The sequence below is a fragment of the Cornus florida genome, unplaced genomic scaffold, assembly GCF_030987335.1.
Source record: "Cornus florida cultivar Cherokee Brave unplaced genomic scaffold, ASM3098733v1 CherokeeBrave_3.0.0_Hap2_Chr06, whole genome shotgun sequence".
NCBI lineage: Eukaryota > Viridiplantae > Streptophyta > Magnoliopsida > Cornales > Cornaceae > Cornus > Cornus florida.
The window spans coordinates 84,400,095-84,422,532 of record NW_026775576.1 but is presented as its reverse complement, the minus strand read 5'-3'; the positions used below and the strand labels follow the sequence as shown (position 1 = coordinate 84,422,532).

The 22,438-nt window shown below is 29.6% G+C and overlaps 2 protein-coding genes across 2 annotated transcripts; both read left to right on the top strand.

The window, feature by feature from the left end:
- Positions 1–406: 406 nt before the first annotated feature.
- LOC132312472 (transcription factor RF2b-like) lies at positions 407–5,494 on the top strand. Its single transcript, XM_059810853.1, has 4 exons — positions 407–1,026; positions 2,413–2,545; positions 4,220–4,304; positions 4,803–5,494. Exons 1-4 carry the CDS (start codon positions 533–535, stop codon positions 5,177–5,179), a joined length of 1,089 nt encoding a protein of 362 aa, XP_059666836.1. The 5' UTR covers positions 407–532; the 3' UTR covers positions 5,180–5,494.
- Positions 5,495–8,691: 3,197 nt separating this feature from the next.
- Positions 8,692–10,566, top strand: LOC132312471 (expansin-A8-like). Its single transcript, XM_059810852.1, has 3 exons — positions 8,692–8,876; positions 9,227–9,539; positions 9,916–10,566. The coding sequence occupies exons 1-3, from the start codon at positions 8,735–8,737 to the stop codon at positions 10,217–10,219; spliced, it is 759 nt and encodes a 252-aa protein (XP_059666835.1). The 5' UTR covers positions 8,692–8,734; the 3' UTR covers positions 10,220–10,566.
- The last annotated feature ends 11,872 nt before the right edge of the window (positions 10,567–22,438 follow it).

Sequence of the window (22,438 nt, the reverse complement as noted above, 5' to 3'; positions counted from 1 at the left end):
TATCAAAATTATATATTAAGATTCATGAGAGCATAACACATGGGTACGATCTCCTACCTTTCAAAAAAAGAAAAGAAAATTACATTCTACTCCTTTTGATCCAAATTTGATCAAATTTGATCTTCATATTTGACTAGTTAGTATGAGTTTATTCCAAATTACTTTAATTATTATTTACAGTATTTTTTATGATTTGATCATTAATCATTTTAATACGAGCAAGATGATGCGATCTATTCATGATTTTTCATACTTAAAATGCAATAATTTAAGTGTATAATTAAAACTAATTTGATTTGATTACGATCTTAAATTTGGTATTTCCTTAATTTTCTGAATCAAGTTTCAACAGGGACATGAAAACTCGGAGTGAATTACATAAACACCCTTTTAAGACTAGTCTTCTCGATTCTATCATCACTGTCCGAAACTGAACATCTCTTTCTCTCTCTCTCAACATGCTGATGAAAGAGAACAGAGATAACGAAGAACACACCTAAGACAGACATATATAGTTATAGTGACCATCGAAATGCAAGATCCATCAAATTCAAACCCTAACCCTAGCTCCCAGAATGCTCACCAGAAGCCATCAGCAGAGACAACGACGTCGTTCGCAGACCGTTCCGGCTCATTCAGGCCGGCTCACCACCGGCGAGCCCACTCGGAGGTGAACTTCCGGCTGCCGAACGACCTAGATCTCGTCTCCGACCCCTTCGATGCGCCGTCTGGGAGTTTCGATGAGATCGGATCGGAGGACGATCTCTTCTGCACTTACATGGACATTGAGAAGCTTGGATCCAGCATATTAGACGGCCGGATCGACAATGCGGGCGGTGGCGGAGGCGGAGGTGGAGGAGCGGAGGCTGAGGCCGTTGAAGGTGAAAATGTTGCGAGGCCTAGGCATCGACACAGCAATTCTGTTGATGGATCTACTTTTTTTAGTGAGAGTATAGAAGCCAAGAAAGCAATGGCTCCTGATAAGCTTGCTGAGTTGTGGACAAATGATCCCAAGCGAGCTAAGAGGTACTACTTCTAATTTCTACTATACTTACTTTTAACATACATATGGTACTATATGTATTCCTATTGTTTATTTGAAGTAATTGATGATGATGAGCTTAATAAGTTCATGGCAGTCAATGTTGTTCGTTGACTGATTTTTCATGTTCATAGTGTGAGTGGATTAGACATGTCTGGTTCAATTATTATTTAGAAACAAAGAATATTAGAAAGGGAAATTTGTAGTTGCAGAGAAGCTCTAAAAAACTTTTCTACTTCATTTTACCATAGCCCACATTCAGGAATCTGGGTGAAAGAGTCTCATTTGATTTGCAAGTAACTCTTTGTATTTTGATGCTTTATGGTCAACTTAATTGCTGTTCCATTGTGTGAGTTCTGTACTAATAGTTTAGGTGGTGTATGAACTGAGTTTTGTGTTACTTTCATCAGCATCTAGGTTTATTAACCACAATGAAGTTAGTAGGGTTTGGGATCATTTGCGCCATCTCGATCCTATAGGACTTCGGGGCTAAGCTTCAAGACTGTCACTTCTCTATTGCATCAATAATCTCCTTAAACTTGGTCAAGAGGTTCAGTTATGTCATAAGTGAATCTAAACTACTTGTGCAATGAGTAGAAAATGTTCTAAAGATACACCAAGTGATTGTTCCCTTCAATCTAGGTTGTTTGCTACAAAATATTGAATGACCAGCGTCAGATCAGTTAAATCAGGGATCTTGGTAGATTCAGCTTTTGTGAAATAAGATTTGGCAAATGCATCACCAGCTTCCGTGCAGTAAGACTTGTGCTTTTGTGCAAGCAGATTGTTCATCTAAGCATAATGAATTTATAACAGGCTCTGCCCTTGAATTAGATGACCTTTTTGGGTTGGTATTGAACTGTTTACAACCATACCCCGTTGTTTTTAATTCTCTTTTATCTTTTATATTTTGTTAAATTGGAAAATTGAACTTGTGTGACTATTCAGCTGTGCAGGCAGTATATGTTATGCCTATCACATGGTCTCATTTGTGAGATGAGCATGCTTTTGAGTTTTGACTGATGATCATGTGAAATCTAATTTTCTAAGGTCGATGTCCCATTATACAATCATACATTGATTATCAAACTCTATTTTGTCTGGCCTAATTCTTTTCACTAAAATGTGTTTTTAGAAAAATAAAAATAAATAAATCCTTTAGGTGTACAACATTATCTACTCTTGGATTGTTATTAATTTTGTTTTTTAAGCATGCTAGTATCTGGATGAGAAAATTCTCATGCCCACTTCTTTGTTGTAGTTGGAAGTTTCCTCATTTAATGCAAGTAACTTAAACCCTTGTGACCCATAATAAGTGTTTGGAGTTTTGTACTTTCCATATTATCTGACATTTTAAATTTAATATACAGGATTCTGGCCAATCGACAGTCTGCAGCTCGTTCAAAAGAGAGGAAGGCGCGCTATATATCAGAACTTGAGAGAAAAGTTCAGACCCTTCAAACTGAAGCAACCACTCTTTCTGCGCAACTTACACTGTTCCAGGTGATTCTTGGGGTACAAATTTGGGTTGCTTTATGATTTTAGTTATATGTTTAAGTTTTTCATAGAAATGCATTTGGATTCATTTGCATAAATACATATGAATCTGGGTTGTCATAATTCCATCTCTTTAATTCCTTTATCATGCTGGTTGATTTTTCAAATCCTCACTGAAACAAAAATATTTTGTTTTAATCACTTGGCAAGCTATTTCATGAGGCAATCACCTTGGTTACGGAGAAAGGTTAATTTTTCTGCTTGTGCCCACTCTTGAACCTTACCCTGTTTCTATTTGCTGTTAAGCAAATAAAAAATGGTTCACAACGGTTCCTTCTTTTGTTACCGTAATTTAATCTCTTTGTAACTTTTTCCTTCTCAACCTTAAAGAAGATCTTAGCCATTTGATAACTTGGTGTTTAAAGTTAAGTCCTCCCTAGTTGGTCTTGCATGTGTAAGGGAGTGTTGGACAGTGAATCATCTACTGATTTATTGTCAGGAAGTTTGGAAATAAGAGTCCCTTCTTTTCTAGTTACCTGGAGTTCATTGGGTTATGCTCAAATCATAGCAAACAGAATTCTCTAATCCCTGTTTTGGAGTGCACATTCCACAGCATGGAACACTTTTTGTTCCACATAACACTAAATTTCATAATCTAAAATATTTCTTTGCATTTTTTCTTTTAAATTTTCGAAAAGAAATACATAACCATAGGAAATTCAGGATTCAGCATAAATAGGATGTACTTATGTTGCGTTTAGGAAAACCGAATCGGCGTCTTGGAATCGGAATTGGAGGAAATTCAGTTCAAATTTTGAATAAACATAAATCCAAGACACGATTCGGTGCTCCCACACATAACATTAGTGCATTTACATGTAACTATCAAATGTAATAAATTTCCACAATGGCATGGGTAATACTAGTTCCCATTTTTCACATATGAAAGAAAACCATTTTTGCATCTAGATTATTTCAATTATATCATATATACCCCAGTTGTACTGCATTTATGGTACGTGGTCTACCAGATTTCTGTTCCCTTCCCGAATACAGATGTTTCACGTAACATTGGCTCGGAGCAGTGGTAGAGTTTTTTTTGAGAGTGGCTTGTGAGGGATAGTGGGAGGTAAGTGCTGTTGTTTCCTTAATGGTGCCTAATTTGAAAGTGCAATATGGGGCCATTCAAGTGATTTAAATTTGTGCTTCCGCGCACCCCCACCCCCATCCCACTTTTTGTGGCTTTTAGGGAAGGATGTTTTCTCTTAATATTCTTTTGTAGAATTTTTGGGAGATGAATATTATGTTGATGTGTAATTCATTTCCTTTTCCATTCTACACGTAATGCATCCATGCATTGCACTCCTCTTTGGTGCCTCCTCTCACCCTGACCCCCTCGTTTTTCTCCTTTTCCTTCAATTTAGTATTCATACCTTCAATCAAATCTTTTTCCCACTTTTTGTTATTCCTGTAAAGCAGGCCTTGATTGCCTACCTTTATTTCACTTATGGCGTCACCTCTACGTCTCTTCACGTTTTTTTATAAGTTTGGCTTTAGGAGCTTCTCATGTTATAGAATTTCCATTCTTTTTAAATTTCTTTTTTCTTTCCTCTATCATTTATTATTTTATTTATTAATTTTTTTCCTAAAAGCTAATGACATTATTCTATTATTTCACAGAGGGATACAACAGGTCTTAATACAGAAAATGCTGAGCTTAAGCTTCGGTTACAAGCTATGGAACAACAAGCTCAGTTACGTGATGGTATGTATCCAGCAAACCTGGTTTGAAGAACTATTTTCATACTATGTTTAGTATCCTCTATGTGTCATGTATCTTTCCTGAACATGTTTAGTAGGCATATCAGGTATTCTCTTCTTCCATGGAAACAGTGCAATATCTGCTCTATTTGGCAACATGGATATTATCAAAATATTACATCTCTCCCGTCTCTCTCTCACCCTCCATTTATTCTTTGTCTAAGATACACAAAAACCTTTTTGATAATGATGTGAAATTTGATACTCATTTTGGATCATTCAGATATGGTCTTATATTGTTGTTTTTGTATCCACGCATCAATTTAGCTCACTCATGCCACTACTAGAAAGTTAGGATGGATGGAGAATGACAAATTTATGGTTGCATCAATAACAACTTATACAAATTTTTAGCTCTGAATATCAAAAAATATTTTATCTTCCACCAAGTAGAATTATTAACTAGGTAATTTTCTATATGATTTTTGTTTCGGGAACACAGCTCTGAATGAAGCACTGAAGCATGAAGTAGAAAGGCTCAAATTTGCCACTGGAGAATTAGCATCTGCATCAGATATATACAATTTTGGAATGCATAATGTTCCATATATCCAGTCTTCCTTTTTCGCACGTCAGGCACAACCAGGGATCAGTGACTTCCAGAACATGCAAATGCCAGAGTTTCATCAGTTCCAGTCAAACATGTCAACCCACCAGCAGCCTATGTTTGCAGCAGCCCACTCACTGTCCCTCGCAGAGATGTTGCAGCAGGATCCGCTTGGTCGTATGCAAGGGCTTGATATCAGCGGCAGAGGCTCTCACTTTGTGAAGTCCGAAGCTTCCCCCATTTCTGCCAGTGAAAGTAGCAGTACATTTTGATTCGAACTTCGCTGATCAGCCCCTGGCGCCACCCTATTTGTTAAAAATTGTTCATAGACTGACACCTAATTTAGCATCCAGAATTACCATTTGTTCAAATTTAATTCTATTGATTGGAGATTCAATAGGCCTTGTGTTGATTTTATTTTATTTTTCTGTATCATTTCTTATGATGTGATCATTTATGGGAATGAAAGGTTGCTCCCACTGAACTGGGACTGTATGTTCTCATGCCACGCTTCTCCTTCATACTTTATTTATTTTTTTATAAATTAAACTCTCTCTCTTATTGGGAGATGAGTTCTGTTTAACTTACTTATTTCAATGTGTGAACTTAAAGCTTCTTCTCTTCATCAAAATTTCTTGGTAAGTTTGTTTCTTCATCATTATTTGTTTAATGCTCTCTCTCTCTCTCTCTCTCTTACACACGCACACAGCTTTACCTACTACCTCCTTTGTTTATGTTGTTTGCTTCTTGTTGTGAATTAAAATTGGAATATTAATGATCAAATTTTACTGGTCTATTGAAGTATCCATTTTAAGAGGAATTTTTTTTTTTTTTTTTTTTTTTTTTTCCCCGACGTGACAATTTTATGCTAGTTCTATGCAAGTAGCGAGTGGTTAAAGGGTAAAAGACCAATACTTGGTGTGTGAATGTTTCCTGATTTTCACAGCATAACACCAAAAGTTTACTACCATGGTAAAAATTACTGGTTGGTCAATGGTTGTGTTCCTTCAAATTTCTGGCTACCCTTTTGTATTGCTGATCAACGGTAAAAATCAAACCGATGACCACTAGAGAAATCTGAAACCCTGTAATTTTCCTAGAAAATATATGACTATGAAAATTTTCTCTGTGCATAAAGAAAAAGCAACATTTTCAGGGACCCTGCAGGGTGGCCTACCACCGCAGACCACCACCGAAATGGCACATGGAAGACGTAGAAGTCGCTGCTCCTCCTTGGAAGCTCATGTGGAGCTGTCTATGGCTGCTATGTATAAGTATAACCATGTTATTAACTACCCATTAGACAGTAACCATTCGGTACCAATCTTGCATACCTAGGGACCATTCCATGTTAATTAGGTTAGGGTCATGGTCTCTCCATTGCAACTAGCTAACAGACAATCCCTTGTGAAGGGCACTCCTATTTCCTCCTAACTAACAACCATGTGGATAAAATGACCCTAATTCATGCCCTTTTCTGATGTCATCTCGACATTAATTTGTCTAGGGACCATAGTGATTGCTTTGGACCTTCAACCTCACACAATTAATTTGTTCTTCAAATTGCTAATTCTTGTTAAAACTATTAAAACTCTCTCACACACACACACGTGACAATTTGCATGAACCTTTCTTCCCTATCATTCTGGTCAACTTTTCACAAATTGTGTTCATATTACATTGGAACATGTTAGCCTCAATGAGTGCTGATTTCAACCTAATTGTTGAAATAAAGTGCCAACAGATTTTATTTATTTTTTATTTTTTATTTTTTTTCTTAGTTGATACTCACACACATGTCTCTTTTGAAATTCAAACCCCGGATCTCCCTTTGGAAAGTAAGAGGCTGATACCGTTAGGCCACTGGCCCGTTGGCCAAGAGATTTTATTTTAATCTAACATATGCATGTACTTTATACATTACAAAGTCTAGGACAATTCAAACCGTCACTTCCACTCACATCAAAACGATCGAAGTTATTCAACCGTCAAATTCTAAATGGTTTTTTATATCATATAGCAAAATTCAAATATATGTCTGTGTGTGCCTGTGTGTGTATGTCAAAGCGAAAAGTATGGACAATTTTTTTCATATTGACTCGGTGAGTATATTCTAAATAATTATGCCATTATTTTTGACTGAGTATTAAAACAACCAAATCATGCCTTAATCATAGGAGAGACCATAGTGATTGTTTATTAGTCTTGATTGGTTAAAGTAAATCCTCAGCTCCAACCTCCACAATATTCTCACATAGAAGAGACAAATTATTACACAAGATTTGGTAAGAGAATTATATATACACATACACACACACACACACACTATATATATATATATATATATATATCCCATCTCTGTTTTGAAATTGGGTTAAGAAAATGCAACCCAAATTGTTCTTTTTGTTTCCGCAAGTAAATCACATTTTCCGTTTTTTTGACAAATATTTCTTTATCTATATATGTGCTTCCTTTTCTGCTTATAAATAAATATTGATGCCTCCAAAGATTAGGATAATTACGTTACATGAATACAATGGACCGCCATGTCCGGGCTATGCATGTGCTCTTAACATGGTAGGACCGTAATCAAATCCGCCCAATCTTTTTGATTAAACCCTTCTAGTTCCACCAAATATGTCAATTGTAAGTTGTTATATTAATTTATTCTTCTGATTATTATTATTTTATTATTTAAAAATTAATCCATATTAATTCACATGATATGATAATTCCTCTCTAAAAGGGTGACGACTGACAAGTGTTGGAGACATGTTAGGAACAATATTATAAATGTATGTCAACTTTTTGTGAATTCTCGAAAATATTGTAATAATAATAATAATAATAATTTAAAATTTCAATTATTCATTATAAAATTAACCATTGTTGCACGTACCTTTGATTATTTCACTGACCAACCACGTGTGCTAAAAATAGAATGTGTCAGTTACTGATAATGTGTGGAGTGAATTTTTTTTTTTTTTCCTTCTTAATTTGATAGTCGACAACGGACTTACATAACTTTTTGACTCTATTTTGAGCTCTTAATTTGAAAATTGCTAATTGTTTTCACATTCCACAAATATATACTATGCAGATTCCAATTAAATGGAAGCTTACAAAGTCAAGGCGTTCACACACAATATGTTAGGTACACATGTAACTCGTTGCACAATCTTAGGCAAATTATGTTTCAGAAATTAACGAAGAAAGACTACAACAATACATGTAAGAATTCACATATTTATGTGATTCACACAATATTAGAGTTTATAAAGTTGCTAAAATTTCACCATGATAAAATACAAAACAAAATTATAGAATTTAAAATAATTAACCACCGTCCCTACTATGCTAGTATAGAATTTAGGGTTACATAGCAAGTATTAAAATACCAAAATACTTTAAAAAAAATTCGGATAACAAAGTTTGAAAATAACATTTGTGGTCTTATCAAATTACATAGAAGAAAAAGTTTGATGTGAGAAAGCATATATATATATATATATATATATATATCCTAAGGAATTGGGAGAAGACGGTTGAGAGATGCATGTGCAGGTGGGGCCTGTGACCTTAGCAGTTGGTAGTTCAATTGGAACAACTGCATGTGCACTTTGATCCTTCTATAGACCTGACGTATATGACTCAGTGATTTGAGGTTGGCCCTGAAATTTCTCAATTCTGAGCATTGCTAACTTGTCACTTTCTACTATACCAATACTCACCTTATCCTCCATTTCCTTTATAAATAAACCCTCATTCTTCATTCTTACTCACAATCTCTCTCTCTCTCTCTCTCACACACACACACACACTCATCAATGGCCATTCCAGCATTCTCTATTGGTGCTCTTCTATTCTCTCTCTTCAACGTATGCTTTCGCAGCGCTTACGGTGACTATGGAGGCTGGCAAGGTGCCCATGCTACTTTTTATGGTGGTGGTGATGCCTCTGGCACAATGGGTAAGTTCAATTTAGGCTAGAAGAGTCATAGTGCATGCTTGAGCAACAATAATAAAAAATTATTACATAGTCCGGACTACATTGTCCGGGATTACATGAATCACATGCAATTATTTAAGCAAAAAGCTGTTACATGTAGTCCCGTCTTCACTTTTTACATTATTGAATTTAGGCTCCCACCAAAAACACTTTACTATTATGAAATTCAGTAAAAAATAATTTACCAAAAAAAACCTTTATAATTAGAAATAGTTCTTTGAATAAGTGTATATCATGTGTGTATGTTGTTGGTATGCTAAGTTTGGGTTACTTTGATATTTTCTTATATTTATGTGATATTGTTATTGCAGGGGGTGCTTGTGGATATGGCAACTTGTATGGGCAGGGCTATGGAACCAGCACTGCAGCACTCAGCACTGCTCTATTCAACAATGGCTTGACCTGTGGTGCCTGCTACGAGATCAAATGCAACGATGATCCCAAATGGTGCCTCCCCGGAACCATCACTGTCACCGCCACAAACTTCTGCCCCCCTAACCCTAGTTTGTCTAATGACAATGGTGGTTGGTGCAATCCTCCCCTCCAACACTTTGACTTGGCAGAGCCTGCTTTCCTCCAAATCGCCCAATATCGAGCCGGAATCGTCCCCGTAGCTTTCCAAAGGTAAGATCATCTCTCAAAACCCTCAAATTGTCTTGAAAAATCATTTAGGACTTGCTTGGTTCAGTACATTTTCCAAAAACAGTTTTTAAAAACTTATATCAGATAACTATAAAAAGACAATTGAAAACTGACCCATTCGACACGCGCAATTTCTTTTCCGTTGATACGCCCTACAATTTGTACTTCAATTTCTTTTGTATCTTCTTGTTCAGTTGTACTCAAAGACCGTAAACTGAACAGATTTTTGTCTGAGTTTTCTTTTTTTCAATCTCGGAATGAAAGCAAGCAAGCCCTAATATTTTGGCACGTGTTTTTGCTAGTATAATTGCACTTAATTGAACCTTTTTCACTAAGTTTTTTGTGTTGGTTTGGACAGGGTGCCGTGTGTGAAAAAAGGAGGAATAAGGTTCACAATCAATGGCCACTCTTACTTCAACTTGGTGTTGGTCACCAATGTTGGGGGTGCAGGGGATGTCCATTCAGTGTCAATCAAGGGTTCCAAAACAGGGTGGCAACCCATGTCAAGAAACTGGGGGCAAAATTGGCAAAGCAATTCCTATCTCAATGGCCAGAGCCTCTCCTTCCAAGTCACCACCAGTGATGGAAGGACCGTGACAAGCAACAACGTGGTGCCTTCTAATTGGCAGTTTGGACAAACATTCAATGGTGGTCAATTTTAAGTTTCCAAGATTAGGGTTACATTTGAAGTACGTGGTGGTATTGGGGTGAGTAGGTTTGGGAGAGACTCAGGGAAGTGCCTACCTATTGCTGTGGTGCTAATTAGTACCCGCTTAGGCCTAAATATATTTAGGAGGTTTGAGATTTATTAGTTACCTTGAAAACAAGGGCATTTATGGGAACCCTTGTATTGATATCAAGGCCATTTGAATATATATATATATATATATATATATATATATTACAGTGTTTGCAGATTTAATCCCCAAGGTTGATGAAAAACCTAATTAGGGCCAACTTGTATCATTGAATTATCTTAAATATATTGGAGCATTTACTTTTTCTTTAATTTAATGTGTAATATTTGGTTCTTTTCTTTTTTATATGAAAAATACAAAGGACCAATATATCAATAAAAATAAGGCAAATATGTTATGACGAAAGACCACTAAAGAGCAGGGAAAAAAAAGCTTTTCACATTAACATAAACTAAAGTTGACACCCAGGAGAGTCTGGGTTTCAAGACAGTTGAGATGGACTCATATATGTCATAAAGAGCGGGAGCGAATGCAACAGCAAAAAGGGTAAAATCTAACTCTCACATTATGAGAAGAAGAAGTATACACGAAAAGTAAGAGTAGTACTCGTTTAGAAAAATTATATGACTTGGTGTGTATACCATACCCGCAGTAGCAATAACACATCTTTAGAATCAATAACACATCTTTAAACAGACACATCTAAGCAATTTTTCTCAAGAAATGATGGACTGAAAAAATGAATCAATCCCATGTCAAATTTTTCATAGTTGACCTGATCTGCGACTCAAAATATATATAGAACTAAGAAGCAAAGGAAACAAAAGAGACTGGGCCTTGAGAAAGCTAAATGGGCTAGAGTGACCCATGAACATCACCATCTTAGATTGAATATTGACTTTTGTAAGAAGAGATGTGGCTCAAACAAAAAATTGAAATGAAACTGATTTCCATTACTTTCGTTGGTGCATGAAAAAGTATATTGTGTTCCTACAAACAAATTATTATGCAGAAATTATATTTTTGACACGGTACTGGTGAGACCCATTACAATATTATGTGAAAATTATATTTTGGTCGGTTGTTGATTTTTTCATAGAAAATATGGAGAATGTTGAGAGTTTTAACTCAAATATACACTTAACACGGAGGGTGTATTATAGAAAATCATGACTATTATAATAAATGGGTTTAAATTATCATTAATTTAAACTTTTATCATTGCATAAAACAACGATCACTTATTTCTATAACAAACCTTTTTTATTTTTTCTTCTCACGGTTTTAATAATGTATTATCAAAATTGGGAAGCTATGTTTCAACAAACTTCTATTTAGTTAATTTCAGAACATAATTTCTTTCTTTTACTTCTATATTTTTAATAATTTTCTTCTGTATCCGAGAAGGGAAAATGTTCCTTGTGAATTTGAAATGGACCACCCATTGCCCAGTGGAATGGGTCGGATCATCACAGGGTTGGACTTGATAACTGTTAAAGATATGTTTGGATATAATGTTTTATTTTATTTTATTTTATTTTTTAAAATTGTTCATAAAAGTGGGTAGATTGTAGATTGTATAGGAATAGAGAGTTCTAGATATGTATAGATTTAGGTAGAGTTATGAAAACTAAATCTTAACCATTGATAATAATAATTCATAACCGTTGATCATGGATGAGGATATCTATATATACATACAAATCCCATTTATAATAACAAGCTACAAACTCTTATATTTTGAAAGGGTGAGTTAGTCGAACAAATGTTACTGTAAGTTTAGTATATTTGAAGAAATAAAATACGCATATAAGAGAAAATAAAATGTTTGCGTACGCATACGAGTGTTTATAGACAGGATAATAAGTGAAACATATTGTGATTTCCTGTGTATAATGGACGAATTTGTACCCAATCAACCAAATTGAGAATATAAAATTTATTTCTTATTTTGAAGTTAAAATATTAAATATGATGGGAGTATGTAAGCTATACACCTGTGATAAATTATATAGAAAATATATATATATATATATATATATATATATTTCTTAACCATCTAAATGAATTACTAACCTATTTCAAAATTTACTTTTAATGAAAATGAATAAACGAGAAAAAAGAAAAAAGAAAAAAGAAAAAAGAAAAAAAGGAAAACATAAGAAAATCCTAAAAACGTAGGAGGGGAATTGATATTAATAAATTCTTTTAATAAAAATTTTCAGAACATGGAAACTAAAACTAAATATATCATTGTCAATGAAAAGTAATATTGATCCCTAATACACAACTAATTTGAAGAAAATAATTGCTCTCTAAAAATCTCGATGTGTGGTTTAAGCTAGATAGCCAACATTTCACACATTAATGCACAGATCCAAATTCTAGAGCACACTCGTAAAGCCCTAATCACACATGAAGTAATAACTAGCTTGATCATGAGTTTTGATATGATGGTCTAATATGGAAAACTGAAATTAAAGTTTAAGGCTACAACTATGTCAATAATATTGAAATGAAATGTGTATTATTTTGCTATCAAAAGTTCATGTGCACATCAAATGGTTTAGTCCTGTGTTTAAATCAATGAACATTCTAAAATAAGCAATATAATTTACCTCCAAAGGACTTGAGAATTAAGTAGATATAGTGAGAAAATAACTGCAGTATTTCAGTATCATTGCAAAATTATATTTTTGACGACGAATGACGGTAAGTTGTAACACAACACTAACATTACACTTAACATGGAGTATTATTTTGTAGAAAGCAACAGATATATATTAATCAACAGTATGTTAACTTATCATTAATCCAAACTTTTATCATTGCATGGGAATCACACAACGAACAATTTTTTTATTTTTTATTTTTTATTTTTATTGGGTAAATCCATCATTTTCCTATAACAAAACTTCTTATATTTTTCTTCTCATGGTTTTAACAATGTATTACCAAAAAATTGAGGGGCTATATTTCAACAAACTTATATTTAGTTAATTTTAACACACAATTTCTTTCTTTTACTTTTATATTTTTAATCATTTCCTTAGACAACGTGATTATCCCTACAACCAAAATGTCTCGTTAATATTTAAAAAAAAAAAAAAATCAATAGCAATAAAGAAAATAAAAATTAGCTTACTAATCTTAAAATTCGGCTACGCTAGTGATTCCTTAGTCTAATAATAATGCTGATATTATGCTCTCTCTTTTTTAATAATAAGTCTGGTGGCAATGAATGTGTCGAGCCACCAATTAGCATGGACACTTACAGCTAAACATTTTATACGGGGTTGGGGTTGAGATCTTTTATCCATTAAATAAATATATAAATAGACACACACATTGATTACCAAAAAAACAATACACACAACGTTTATATATGTGTGTGTGTATATATATATATATTTTTGCATCACACCAACATTAATTGTCTTTGTTGTTATTCATACATTATTTTTAATTTATTACCAGCACTTAAAGATATTATCTGTTAACGGTTAACTATTATGCAATTGCTTTTAATGCAAATTATAAACGTTTACAAGTAGTTTTAGGAAAAACTAATTGTCTAAGGAAAATGATTGATTAACTTTCTCTACACTCATTAGTGTGCAAATTAAGCTTCTTTACACTAATTATAATGACATTCAATTGTGTGTGTGTATATCTATATCTATATCTATACTATTATTAAATGTGTAAAGTGTTTCAATGTTTCAGTATTTCAGTATTTATTTATTAATATAAAAAAATATTTATTAATTGATATAAAACTCTAAAAATTACTTAATAAAATTCAAATCAAATTATTAAATGTACAAAGTATTTCAGTATTTATTTATTAATATAAAAAAATATTTATTAATTGATATAAAACTCTAAAAATTACTTAATAAAATTCAAATTACCTAATAAAATTCAAATTACAAATTACAAATTACATAATAAATCTAAGAGTTTCTATAAAATAAAATAAAATCTAATTAGACAAGAATAAGTCTACCACAAATTACCTATTTTTATTTTCAATAAAACTCTATCACATTAGACAAAAATATATTTAAAGAGTTTCCATAAAACTCTAATACATATTTATTATGAGTTTTTAATAAAAGAAAATCTAATTATATGAGTATTATTAATATAAAAAATTATTTATTAATAGATATAATAAAAAGAAATCTAATTAGAGGAAGGATATATTTGAAGAAAATAAAATAATATATTTATATAAAACTCTACCACAAATTACTTATTTTATCTTCAATAAAACTCTATCACATCAAAAAAGATAAAACTTTATCACATTAGACAAAGATATATTTAAAGAGTTTCTATAAAACTCTAACACAAATTACCTATTTATCTATGAGTTTTTAATAAAAAGAAATCTAATTATATGAGTATTATTAATATAAAAAATTATTTATTAATAGATATAATAAAAGGAAATCTAATTAGAGGAAGGATATATTTGAAAAAAATAAAATAATTTAAATAAAACTCTACCACAAATTACCTATTTTATTTTCAATAAAACTCTATCACATCAGAAAAAGATATATTTAAAGAGTTTTATTTTATTTGAAATTCAATCAAGAGGGCATATGTCATCAAGCCTATAAATAGAGGCACAGAGGAAGAAGAAAATGAGACAAAATTTGAGAATTCTAGAAATCTCCAGAAAGTCTCGGTCTTAAGAGACTCAAAAGTGTAGAAATTCATAGACTCAAAGTATCAAATCATCTTTGTCTTGAAGATGGAATTTCTCGAAAGAACTGTTATTCTTAATACTCTGTGTTATTCTTAATGAAAGTCATTCCGGTCAAGCTTGTCTAGTCAAAACAAGCACGGTCAAGCTTGTCTGGTCAAAACAAGCATGCTTCACATGTGAAATCCTAATTCTCATAAATTGTTTGAACTAAATATTGCCATTCTACTATTCTTTTAGATGTACTCCCACTTCATCAGGCAGTTGGATGAATTGTGTATGGTTGTGATTTGTGTTATTGGAAAAACACTCTGGAAGGAGAATTTGGAAGAAAGGTTTTGATTTCTTAGATCCCAACATGTCCCTAAATTGTGTATGGTTGTGATTTGTGTTATTGGAAAAATACTTGTTGGGAGACTATTAATTGCAACTTCAGACTTAGGGTTTACGGTTGATGCTGGAACCAAGTTAAGAAAGCCTAACAACAAAAGCGTCAAATAATTAATTAAAGGGACTACCTCTGAGAGTATACAAAAGCTCCCAAATTATTCTAAAACCAATGCTACCGAAAGGAGAATTTGGAAGGTTTTGATTTCTTAGATCCCAAGCTCATGTCTTGTTGAATTTTGCCGAGTAATTGTGAATACTTTACATCACTCAACAAAGAAAAACTGTATACTATTAAATACTTTAGTTCTAGAAAGAGTTTTTATAAAAAGAGTTTTATAATGTTTATTAATTAATATAAAAATAGTTTTTATAAAAAGAGTTATTTATGAATTAATATAAAAATAGATTTCATAAAACTCTAAAAATTACCTAAAAAAATAAATCACCACTTTCAAATTACCTAATATTCAAATTACCTAATAAATCTATACTATTATTAAAAAAAAGTTTCTATAAAACTATAACACAAAATATTAAAAAATATTTTTAAGAGTTTTATAATATTTATTAATTAATACAAAAAATAGTTTATATAAAAAGAGTTATTTATAAATTAATATAAAAATAATTTTTATAAAACTCTAAAAATTACCAAATAAAATAAACCACCACTTTCAAATTACCTAATAAAATTCAAATTACAAATTACCTAATAAATATATACTAGTATTAAAAGAGTTTTTATCAAACTGAAACACAAAATATAAAAAATACACGGTATTCCTTTTGCTAAAATATAAAAATAAATAAATAAATAAATAAACTTATCAAGTAATACTGTTGAATACTTTAGTTCTATAAAGAGTTTTTATAAAAAGAGTTTTATACTATAAAAATAGTTTTTATAAAAAGAGTTATTTATAAATTAATATAAAAATAGATTTTATAAAATTCTAAAATTACCTAAAAAAATAAATCACCACTTTCGAAATTAACTAGTATATCTATACTATTATTAAAAGAGTTTCTATAAAACTGTAACATAAAATATAAAAAAATATTTTTAAAAGTTTTATAATATTTATTAATTAATATAAAAAGAGTTTATATAAAAAGAGTTATTTATCAATTAAAGTAAAAATAGTTTTTATAAAACTCTAAAAATTACCAAATAAAATAAACCACCGCTTTCAAATTACCAAATAAAATTCAAATTACAAATTACCTAAGAAATCTATACTATTATTAAAAGAGTTTCTATAAAACCGCAAAATATAAAAAATATTTATTAATTAACATAAAAATAATTTTATAAAAAGAGTTTCTATAAAACTCTAAAATTTACCTAATGAAATCAATCACCACTTTCAAATTATCTAATAAAATTTAAATTACAAAGTACCTAATAAAATTCAAATTACAAAAACAGTTTTTATAAAAAGTGTTTCGATAAAACTATAACATATTTATTAATTAATATAAAAAGAGTTTCTATAAAACTCAAAAAATTATAAAAAATTAATTAGTATAAAAAAAATGTATACTATTATAAAAAAAGTTTCTATAAAACTCTAACACAAAATATAAAAAAATATTTATTAATTAATATAAAAAGAGTTTCTATAAAACTATAAAATATTTATTAATTAATATAAAATATTTATTAATTGATATAAAAAGAGTTTTTATAAAAATAGTTTATAAAAATAGTTTTTGTAAAACTCTAAAAATTACCAAATAAAATCAATCACAATTTTCAAATTACCTAACAAAATTCAAATTACAAATTACCTAATAAATCTAATTTCTATAAAACTCTAACACAAAATATAAAAACAAATTACATAATAAAATTTAAATTGCAAAAATAGTTTTTATAAAAAGAGTTTCTATAAAACTATAAAATAATTATTAATTAATATAAAACATTTATTAAAAAATATTTATTAATTACTATAAAAAGAGTTTCTATAAAACTTTAAAAATTAACTAATAAAATCAATCAACACTTTCAAATTACCTAATAAAATTCAAATTAAAAATTGCCTAATAAATCTATACTATTATTCAAAGAGTGTCTATAAAATTTTAACACAAAATATAAAAAAAAATATCACCATTTTCAAATTACCTAATAAAATTCAAATTACAAATTACCTAATAAAATTCAAATTATAAAAATAGTTTTTATAAAAAGAGTTTCTATAAAACTATAAAATATTTATTAATTAGTATAAAAAAATCTATACTACTATTAAAAGAGTTTCTATAAAACTCTAACACAAAATATGAAAAAATATATATATTTATTAATTAATATAAAATTAATTTTTATAAAAAGAGTTTCTATAAAAGTATAAAATATTTATTAATTGATATAAAAAGTGTTTATGAAAATAGTTTCTATAAAATTCTAAAAATTAACTAATAAAATTAATCAGCATTTTCAAATTATCTAATAAAATTCAAATTACAAATTACCTAATAAATCTAGTTTCTTTAAAATTCTAACACAAAATATAAAAAAATATTTATTAATTAATATAAAAAGAGTTTTTATAAAAAGAGTTTCTAAAAAATTCTAAAAATTACCTAATAAGATTACGTAATAAAATTTAAATTACTTATACTATTATTAAAAGAATTTCTATAAAACTCAAATATAAAATAAAATTTTATTAATTAATATGTAAACAATTAAAATATATATATAAAAAAAATTCGATAAGTTACCAAACATTCATCACGTGCAACGCACGTGCCTTTTCCTAGTATATATTAAATGTGTAATCTATAACTTATTAGATATTTATTTGTTTGCACGGTCGGTCAAACATTAATTGTTTTTATTGTTCTTCATACATTATTTTAATTTGTTATGAGTACTTTAAGATATATATATATATATATATATATATATATATATATATATATTAGAAGGCAAAAATTGTTAGAAGTTAGATTAGTAAGTGAAAAGAGTTAAAGTCTGGTGTTCCAAAATTTATCGGAGGTACTAAACCACTAGACTATCGAGACATCTGCGTACTTAAAGAGATTATCTGTCAACTTTTTTTTTTTTTTTTTCATTTCTCTGTCAACTATTATGCATTTGCTTTTAATGCAAATTATAAATCAATACATAGTTTTAGTAGGGAAAGAAAAAAAGCTCAGCTGGGCAAAAATGTGAAAAGTCCAAGTTGGGCCTCCGAAACAGTAGACCAAATTATACGAAAAGAGAAACAGAGGCCCGGGCCAAGTTAAAAGAATTGGGTAGCCCAAAGACAAGATTGGCAAAACAAAGCCTAACTATGGCTTTTTGGTATTGTTAACCATAACCCCACTCCAAATTTTTCTCAAAACTTTATTAATAGTTATTGATGGTGATTTTGTGTTAGAAAAATTAAGTTGGCCTCCTAAATTTTTAAATTTTTTCTTTTTATGGTAACCTATCTACGGTTTATTAAAGATGATTTGAATGAACCTTTTTTAGTCTTCTTTTTAAATAATAATTAAACGTGTTAATTATGATTATAGTCCTTGTTGACTACAACATATATATTAGTTTTCTATCTAATTTTGTTTTTTTGCTTTAATCTAATTTTGTTTTTTTGCTTATTAGTTTTCTATTCATATATATTTAAATGTATATTGTTTGTTACTCCATAGTCCATATGCGTTAAAGAGAGGAGAAAAAGACAAGCTCATTTATCTGTTGTCAACTATTCTTCTCTTTAATTTTTTTTATATTATTTTATAGACATATTTTTAAAATATACATTAAAAATGCATTAAAAAATCCTTACAAATTTTTTTTTTTTTAAAGGCACAATTATTTTATTTTTAAATATATATTTATATTACTAGTTGAGGCCCAAATGAATATTCTAGGCTCTGCCCAAACAGGATAAAGTTGACATTATGCTTGAATTGTATAAAAAGTTTGGAGGTAATTTTTGTGTCCTACCAATCAGTCTGGATCTTTTAAGCCATTTTCTAAGGGGGTGGGGTTGAGATTTATTATGCAATAAATAAATATACATATAGATTGGAATAAATATGTACATTTATATATACATATATATATATATAGAGTCCGATCTCTTACTTTCCATGGAGTAAGAAAATTAATCCACACTTTTTATATAGACCGTTAGATTAAATCTAACGATCATTTTTTAAACTCACCTATGACCTTTCCTTTTAACAGAAAACCACTCTCACCCTATTTTTAGTTTCTATATTTAATTTTACCATTACCACTTACTGTAACAATAAAAGGTAATTATCAACTCTCTCTCCATTTCTTCGTGCGTGGTTGAATTTGAATCCATAGACAAAAGTGACAAATGATTTCTCTCCATGGATAAGATTGTGAGAAGAGCTTCACCTAATTTTTTTGGATTACCTTGTTGTTTCTGTGGTGAATTCTACAGTCCCACCATAGTCAGTACATCATCTTCATCCAATAATCAAACTCACAAATTTACAGATTCAATAATGAATTTCACCAAATGTCCAACTTCAAATTGAAATAAAAAGAATTTTTGTTCAAACTTTTAATGAAATTTTCTTCAAATTCAATTCCAATTAATCAATTCAATATTCCAAAATGCAATTTTACAGTATATTTGTTGGTAAATTTACTTATACTAGAGAAGTATATTATAGTTACAAAATTGATGTTTCTTAGGAAAATGTTATAATATCATATTGTTGTTATACAAAATTGAAAGATACGGTATTGTTTTTCTTTCAAAGAAAAATCTAAATAAAAAGAAATTTTTAGTAAAATATCCTGGTATTATTTTTTTTCAAAGGTTTCTATTTTTATTTTGGTAATTACCTTTTATTATTATAGTAGGTGATAATAGTAAAACTAAATATAGAAACTAAAAATAAGGTGAAAGTAATTTTGTGTTAAAAAAAAAAGGTCATACATAATCTATATTAAAAGTGTGGATTAATTTTCTTTCTCCATATAGAGCAAGAGATCATGACTACGTATCTATATTGTTTAACTTTCACATCTATATTGTTTAACTTTCACACCTTCATTGATTGTCAACTATTACGCAATTTCTTTTAATACAACATAAATGATTATACTCTTAGATTAATTGTTTTTAACATCTGTCATTTGCAAGGTTGGCTTAACCACAACGCAATTATTGCAATCTAAGGCCTCTCCAATGGTAAAAGAGTCCGGTACAAGTCATTATATTATTTATATATTTCTGTTAGTGTATTAATTATGCTTTATTTATTATATTAATTATCAAGTATATGCAAAGAAAGTGTTATACTTTTAGATTAATTGTTCCCGACATCTATTGTCATTTACTAAAAACTATTTACTGCAACTGTTGTAATGATGAATACAAATACTCTATCAAAGCATATATATCGGCTATTGATTCTATTGTAGGTTCACTTTGCTTTGATTCAGTATTTGTAATTGTACACTCCACCAAAACATATATATATATATATATATATATATATATAAACTTTTTGGTTCACTTTACTTTGATTTAGTGCTTTTAATTGTCCGTTATATCATGTTATCGTTGCAATGATTAAAATGAATAATTTTTTGTTATTTACAAGAGTGACTCAACCATAAGGCAATCGCCTAAAGCCTCCAATGAAATAAGAGCCCCAAACAAGTGATCTGGTTATATTAGTTATATATTTCATATTAATTATATTTTATTTATTGTATTAATTAATAAATAAATACAATTATTCTTTTATTGGTTAACAACTTAATACAAGTTTCTTTCAAATGGCAAAGTTTTATCTTATTATTATTTCATTTTTTTTACTATTTCATTTTCTCTCTCAACAATCTCACATATTTTGAATTTATTACTTGTTATAATATTATATTTGTTTTGAACTTTGTAATTTATTATTTTTTTTACATATCAATGCTTGCACAATAAAACTACCATCTCTCAAACTTAAAACTAAATAACACTCTTCATATTTCCTTGAGCTTATCTTAAATTAGGACTCTTTCGCTTTTTAGTCATTTTTTTAATATTCCTAATAACAATTAATTGCAATTATTTGAACCAAATTACCATAAGTAAATAAAACATAGCAGTTTCAGTCTTTGTTGGCCCTGTTTTTTTTTTTTTTTTTTTTTTTTTTTTTTTTTAACTTGTTAAGGAAAAAATATAATGAATAAAAATTAATTTATCATAAAGTGCTCCAACAATGAGTTTGTATGTATAGATGGTTTTCTAGACCAACAACACTTGGTGGACTATCTTCATAAGTGTGTATAATAATATATTACAAAGAAACTAGAACATTAATTTTGATTTTTGAAAGATCGTGGACGATTATCTAATAATAATCTCTCACAACGTCATGATAATACTTGGCAAATAATAAAATACTATCATATTGAAACAATGATGTCTATATATTATTGCAAAAGGAGAAAAAAAAATGACCACAAATTTTAAAAAGAAGAAATTGTTAATAAATTACTCTCAAAACTTATCTTACTTCAACCTACGTCCATGTGTTAGGTACGAATATTTAACCAAACATCATATGTATCAAAATTTAAATAGGACACATGATCACTGTTAAATATTTATATTTATATTATTAATATTTATATTTTATGTTTAGAATAAATAAAAGAATGTCTCTATATTTATAACATAGACATTCATTACCCCCCTTTTTTTTTTTTTTTTTTTTTTTCCTTTTTATTCATGCTTAATAAAAAAATATGGACACATATTCCATTTCATATTTAAATGATATGTCTGATACAATTATTTTATCTATTTTGAAAATGTTTATGTAACATGGCACAAAAACACGTTCAAATTGTTTTTGAGTGGTTTGACTATAAGCCTTCATAATAAAGAGTGTCATAAGCAAATTTTATTTTTCTTAATTTAAAAATGAAGAGCGAAAGAAAAGATAAAGAAACAGAACGATGGTTTTGGATTGTAATCTCAGGACAGTGATAATGATTTTGCTCCTGTGTTCGGTAGGAAGGAAAAAGGGCGGTAGGAAAGAAGAGAGAATGGATGAAACAAATCTCATGT